The sequence below is a fragment of the Amblyomma maculatum genome, chromosome 2 (genome assembly GCF_055883805.1).
Source record: "Amblyomma maculatum isolate TAMU_Amacu chromosome 2, ASM5588380v1, whole genome shotgun sequence".
In the NCBI taxonomy this organism is placed as follows: Eukaryota; Metazoa; Arthropoda; class Arachnida; order Ixodida; family Ixodidae; genus Amblyomma; species Amblyomma maculatum.
In genome coordinates, this window is record NC_139345.1 from 97,139,080 (window position 1) to 97,146,361 (window position 7,282).

The 7,282-nt window shown below is 39.8% G+C and overlaps 1 protein-coding gene across 1 annotated transcript; it reads left to right on the plus strand.

Annotated features, from left to right (window-relative positions):
* Positions 1-1,688: 1,688 nt before the first annotated feature.
* On the plus strand, positions 1,689-4,382 carry LOC146199335 (uncharacterized). Its single transcript, XM_084592101.1, has 2 exons — positions 1,689-1,710; positions 3,646-4,382. Exons 1-2 carry the CDS (start codon positions 1,689-1,691, stop codon positions 4,380-4,382), a joined length of 759 nt encoding a protein of 252 aa, XP_084448227.1.
* The last annotated feature ends 2,900 nt before the right edge of the window (positions 4,383-7,282 follow it).

Sequence of the window (7,282 nt, forward strand, 5' to 3'; positions counted from 1 at the left end):
TTATTAAATCTATTAGAATCAGCAACGAAGGTAACATGCGCTTGTGCATTGCCATTTAATTGTTACGAACATTGAAACAACTGTACTGTCCTGCAGAAATACCGCTTCTGATATGAGCGATCACTGTCCGGTTCTTACTATTTTTCAAAATCATTATGATATAGCAAACTGTAAAAGAGTCCAGTATTGTGAAGTATGCATCACAGATGCTTCATTGGGAGCCAGTCATGGGCAGTATCGAAGATACATGTATCTTCGATACTATCTTTAGATACATTTTGCGTATCGGCGTTAGGTATCGTGTGCTGAAAATGAAAGCATTGGTGTACTGGTATCGAAAATACATTTTTAGCGTATCACATATTTTAACGATACTAAATACAAAAGAAAACATCAAATATTGAAGCCGTTGTAAGACTTTGGGTTGACGGTGCTCGCTCAGGCGGTAGTGCAAGCCCGGAGACAGCTCGGCTTGTAGTACTGCCCGAGTTCCTTCCAATGCCCCGGCCCCTCACGTTAACCACATTTCCAGGTTCCCTTTCTTTAAAACTGAAGGATTCAACGGTAAGTAGGTGCTCACGAGGTCCTTTATACGTGATCACTGAGTGCGTACCACGAAGCCGCTAAGCTGTCAATAGACACGCAGAAAGGAATGAACAAAGCGGAAACGTATGGCAAAAACGCAGCGGGGACCATGTACACTGCTGTACCCCTAGCTGCTCCTCCCACTCTTTAATATCCCACCCCTCCCAATCTTGTCCGCTTCTGTGGCATCTGTTTCTCGTCAACCAGCGTCCTCAGTGCACTGTCGGACGCAGTAATGTATGCACGAGAGTTCCCCAAAACCCTAGGCTCCACTTGCCGGCTCTGCTTAACGGCAAAAGCACGAGCTTTCAAGGCCTCACTTGCCCACGATGCAATTGGCTAATTGCCATTCTTATAGTTCACCGTGTTTGATTGAGAATAAATCCATTCTTTATAACTTCGCAGGGCAGAGGCTTCCACTAGACTTTTTTCTTTAAAAACTATTACGTCTAAAATTTTCTGAAATGCACGACATGGAAGCTATGAATCAAAATTTCCAGCTTCGTTCGAATAACATATTATTAGTTGTTGGACAACACTTTGGCGAATAACATTTGAGCAAACTTTCAATGAAACTTATAAAGATACCCTTATCTTACAGAAAAACTTACCTTTTTGAAATACGTGAACTGACTGACACCATATTAGACACTCTGTGTTAAAAAAAGACTTGTATGTTTTATCAAAAATAGAGCCGTAGTTCTCAAGCGACGCTAGTGATCTTTGAGTGTCCTAACTACCTCCAGGATGCCCAAGTCAACGCGGCTATGATTCACTCTTACACGCTGATAAAAGGCAACTTCATCTAATACAACACTGCTGTGTGTTTGTATGCATATGTAGAGAGGATTGTTTGATATGCGTCGCTTTTACCAAGCCCAGATTGCGCTCTTTCCGGACTAATTCAGCCGTTTTATTTTGCTTTTTCTCCTTCCAGCTTTTAACAATATGCAGAGCTTAAAAAGTTCGTCATCGCATTAAAGGCAAAATAACCCCTCAGTCCTCCAAATGTACACAGGTTGTTAGTGCAGAAATTTATGTAGGGGCATGTAGTATCAAATAAAAAGCAACAAAATAAAGAGAAAAAATTTAGATGTATTGGTATGCATAGCCAAGTACTCGCAGGTCGGTTCGCATGAAGAGCATTAGTTGAAAAGAAATATATCGCTAAGCTGCTTGTGGAAGCGATCGTTTAATTACAACCATGTATTGAACCCAATGTGAAGTTCTGCAAGGACAGCAGCCCATACAGAGGAGTTGCAATAACTCAGTGCTAACATATGTGTTTAAGCCCTTTCAGAAAAACTACGCTATAAAAATGTTCTAAAGATTCAGAAAGCGCGGTGAAATTTCATAATGTCGATAATCGCATTACCACGTTTGTTATGTTGGAATTTCAGTGCTGTATCGAGGTATCAACGATACACTAACTAGTATCTGTATTGAAACTCGATTTGGATTCTGTATCTTGTATCTGTATCGGAAATACAATTTTTCAGGGTATCGAGTATCGGTATCGAAGATATTTTATTGAAGTATCTTGCCCAGCCCTGTTGGGAGCATTTCAAACATTATATGAATTTTTACTGGTCTTGGTGCACTGCAGGGAACAAACGTCAATGATAAGTACAACCTGTTTATTTACCATTTCTTCTTTTTTATTTGAAGAATTTCCCACTCGAAATTTACACCCCTTCAAAAAGATACGAAAACCATAGATTACAAGAGAACTGTTCAAAGTGATGAAGCAAAAAAAAACAAACAAAAGCACAAACAAAAAGCATGCTGAAGATCAGCTTCTTTCCTTTAAAAAGCCAAGAAATCGATTGAACTCTTGAGCTACAGAAGGTAAAAGCGCATATTAGCTACTTTTTGCTACCGTGAGTTTAAGGCGACCTGCTATTGCCCGGAAAGCCTTAAACCATACTCTGGGTCTCCGTGCGAATAACTCTACCTTAAAAACTTTGCCTAGTAAGTGGCAACAAAATAACAGGGAAAGCACTCGCAGAATATTTTAACACATATTTTCTTATCAATGCCTCTTGTCAAGGCTTCGCGGACGCTACTACCGCCTATTACCCTAATAAGATTAGAGAGAGAATATTTTTCAAGCCTACAGATGCAAATGAAATTTCTAATCTGTGCATGGGAATAAGCAACAGTAAGCACTGGACATAAACAACATGCAAATAAAAATAGTGAAATATGTTTTGCCCGTAACTGCTCCCTTGCTGTCTCGCATATACAATCATCATTTGAAAGTGGCTATTTTCCAAGAGGAATGAAAACAGCTAAACTGTCTGTATATTATAAAGGAGGTGACCGAAATGAACAGTCAAATTATAAGCCAATTTCATTACTTCCTGTGTTTTTGAAGGGACCGGAAATGGTCATTTTTTCAAGAATAACTAAGTTTTCCATAAACATGGGGCAATAAAAGTCTCAATTTGTTTCAGGACGAGTAAATGTACAGAAACTGCTTTATTAACAATGAAAGAAACTATTTTGAGTAACATTATAGAGAACTTGTACTTGGTGGACCTTTTTCTTGATTTTAGTAAAGCTTTTGATTCCCTAAATTTGTGATTTTCCATTAAGATTACTTGAAGATTATCTTTATAACAGAAGTCAGTTGGTGTGTATACACAATGACCTTTCATCCCTTTTGCCTGTGAACTGTGATGTCCATCAAGGGAGCATACCTGGATCCCTTTTGTTCAATGCATACATCAATGACATTGTAAGCACAGATCCCTGCACTGACTTGCTTATACACGCAGATGACTGCACAGCACTTCTTTCAGGCCCTAAACTTAGTGATGTAATAGTGAAATGCAATGACCTACTAAGTTGTCCAGGTGGTCAATGATGAACAAGTTAAAGATAAATCCTAAAAAGATGAAAGATATAATATTTTGTGAAAGAAATAAACCATTAGTTCCAAATTGTACGCTCAAATTTGAAGGCCAACAAACAGAAATGGTTGAAGAGCACAAAACAATTGGAGTACATTTTTCATGTCATTTAACCCGGGATACACACGTTGACCGCCTCTGTAAGCCGCCACCGGTCAACCGTCGGTGTCAGATATGTTTGCTGAGCTTTTGAACGGACAGCGAAAATTAGCTCAGGATATTGCTGAAATTAAATCTTTTCATGAATCTATTAATTCACGTTTTGAGACAATTGAGTCACGCGTGGCTGCTCTGGAGTCCTCGTTACAAAAGCCCGCCGCCGACAGTGGCAGTCTCAACAGTGAAGTTGCACGTCTAAGTTCCGAACTTCACAGTCTTTCAAATAAAAACGATGAGTTGGAAAACCATGCACGTAGGAACAACTTAATATTGCATGGTCTGCCCGAATCCTCTGATGAAAATAATGAACGTCTCTCCTCTGACATTGCAAAATGGTTTGAGGAAGAACTCAATATGAGCTGCCCTCAAATAGAGAGGTGCCATCGTCTTGGAAGGCCTTCACATGACCGTCCCCGTCCCGTGATCATGAAGCTTCTGGACTTTCGGGAGAAAGCTTCAGTGTTAAAAAATAGCCACAAGCTTAAGGAATCCGATTACCGTATATCGGAGGATTTTTCAATATGTGTCCGCAATATCCGGAAAAAGCTTTGGGAAGCGACTGAAAGTTTCAGAAGCAATGGCTGCACGGTCCGAATACGGTTTGATCATGTATTTATTGATAAAGTTTGGCATAACTGGAACAGTTCTTCTAATTCACTGGAAAAAGCATCCCGTAATGCGTCACTAAGTAAAGCTACTAATGCAGTAACCACTTCGCCTTGACTACCTCATCACAGCAATAACCTCCGTGCGTTAAATTTAAACGCTAGAAGCCTGCTTAATAAATTTACCGACCTTAACTCCTTGGCAACTGCTCATTCACCTCACATTATTGATGTTACTGAAACTTGGTTACATGGTAGCATATACGACTCTGAAGTTGCGTTAAGTGGATTCACGTTGCTGAGAGCTGACAGACCGAATGGTAGAGGCGGTGGTGTCGCCCTCTATATACAGTCACATTTGAAGTTTTCTGTCCTTGAATCTCCATGTGAAATTGAATTGCTTTTGTGTAAAGTTTATTTGGAAAACACATTCACATTAATTGGAGTGTTTTATCGGCCTCCTGGCTCTGATGATAATCAATTATTTCTTCTAAGTAAACTTTTGCATGATTCGAATCCGACAAATATAATACTTATGGGAGATTTTAATGTGCCAGGTATTCACTGGCCTTCTCTTAGCAATACCGGCCATGATGTCTCTTTGTCAAGAAAATTGTTACACTTTTCCTTATCACTTGGCCTCAAACAAATTGTTCATGCGAACACCAGGCAAGCGGCAGTCCTAGATCTAGTTTTTCTCAGCTCTAATCTATTCGAGAATGGTTTCCAGTGCTGTGTTACTTGACGGCATGTCGGACCATAAGGCTGTATCATTCTCAATCAGCTGCACTGTTCCCAGAGCCCAGTTCGAGTACAGCAGTTTTCGTGACTTCAACCAGGCCAATGATGTTGCTATAATTGACACATTACGTGAATCCTTTGAAATGTTTGAAGAATTATCTCTGACCAGTGATGTTGATGCTGTTGTGGGGTTTTTTGAACATATTGTTCAAACATGTATTAATCACTTTGTTCCGCTGAGAACAAAAAAGAAAAATAGAGATTTGCCATGGATAACAAGAAACCTACTGCATTTATCGCGTCGTGTTGCAAGATTGCGTAAGTCGAAAAGAAATGGCAATCCTGTCAAAATTGCAGAGTTCAATGATGCCAAGGAGGAGCTACGCGTCAGGTTAAAGTCTGCCAAGGATTTTTACTATTCCGTTACATTGCCAAAATTAATGAAAACTAACCCTCGCAAATTCTGGAAATTGATACTACCCAGTAACAGTACTTGCAACAGTTTTATAGTTAACGGCGTTCCTGTTTCAGATTCACTGACAATTGCTTCTGCTTTCAATTCCTATTTTCATTCTGTATTCACACTGGATAACTCTTTCGTTCCTTCTTTTAGCTGTGACTCTTACCCTCCCATCGAAGATGTCGTCGTCTCTGGTACAGGTGTTCTCAATATGATCCTCCAATTAGATACTAAAAAGAGCTGTGGCCCAGATGACATACCTAACTCCTTCCTTGTGCGCTACTCACTTTGGACAAGCCGATATCTCACCACAATCTTCCGTAAATCATTATCCACCAGCACTGTTCCCCACTCCTGGAAGCTTGCCAAGGTCATTCCATTGTTCAAATCCGGTAGTACTAAACTACTGCAGAACGACAGACCTATCTGCTTAACAGCCCATTCATGCAAGTTACTCGAACATGTTATTTTCAAACATATCATTGAATTTCTTGAAACCCACAACATCCTAAACATTTACCAGCATGGTTTCCGTCAAGACCTGAGCACCACTACCCAACTAATTGAATTTGCGCATGACATTTCTCAGTCATTAGATCTAGGTAGACAGGTCGACAGCATTTTTGTTGATTTATCTAAAGCTTTCGACACTGTCCCACACCCTAAACTCCTACACAAACTTAACTCTGTTCTAAAAAACCCTTCCCTGGTTGGTTGGATATCCAGTTTCTTAAATCAGCGTTCGCAGTCTGTATACTTTAATTCATCTATTTCCACTCCTGTTAGTGTTTCATCCGGCGTTCCGCAAGGTTCCGTTTTAGGCCCGCTTCTTTTCTTATTATATATTAACGACCTGCCATGTTGTGTATCTGTAAAAATTCGCCTTTACGCTGATGACTGCGTCTTATATCACGAGATTAATACACCACTTGACCATGAAATACTTAACGACTCATTTTCTAATTTTTGTAAATGGTGCAAGGAATGGCAAATGAATATTAATTTCTCTAAAACTGTTTCCATGTCCTTTTCTAGATGCCCATCTCCTTCACATTTCACCTAGTTTTCACGGCCAGGATTTAGAACGAGTCACCGAGTATAAATACCACGGCCTTCATTTCTCTCATGACATCTCATGGTCTAAACACATTGACATCATATGTAATAAAGCTTTTAAACGTCTCGAATACCTCCATCGTACACTGCGTAAAGCCCCAAAGGATACCAAACTGCTCACATATAAAACACTTATCCGCCCCATTCTTGATTATGCCTGTATCGTATGGAACCCTTATAAGAAATCCGATATCAAAAAATTAGAATCAGTTCAAAAGAAATCAGTACGCTTCATCTTTCACAACTACGGCCGCGATTTTTCCCCTTCTTCCCATAATACAGATTTAGGTCTCACAACCCTATCATCTCGCCGTCAAATAGAATGTTTGAAGTTTTTGCACATACTGGTTCACTCTCAGCGCCTTCCATCACTAAATAATTATTTGAACATTAGCCAGCTTTCCATAACTAGAAGTTCCCATAGCCTAAATCTCATCCCTTTCTTTTCCCGCACTGAGACATTCAAACATAGCTTCTTTCCTCTCACCACTGAACTCTGGAATTCGCTGCCTGGACACGTCCGCTCGCTACCAATTGAACAATTCTTGACAGTCATTGCTTCCTAATGCCTTTTTATATATATGTATGTGTATATGTATATATATGTGTGTATATATGTTTGTATTTGCTTGGTACAGTTTGCTTTGTTTGCCCACTCCTGCCATAGCCTCATCGAGGCTGCAGTATGTATAAATAAATAA

Coding starts and splice junctions, on each gene's coding strand:
- LOC146199335 (XM_084592101.1), top strand. CDS start 1,689: ATGCATAGCCAAGTACTCGCAG. Junction 1,711..3,645: donor GCATAGCCAAGTACTCGCAG/GTCGGTTCGCAT, acceptor CGCCTCTGTAAG/CCGCCACCGGTCAACCGTCG.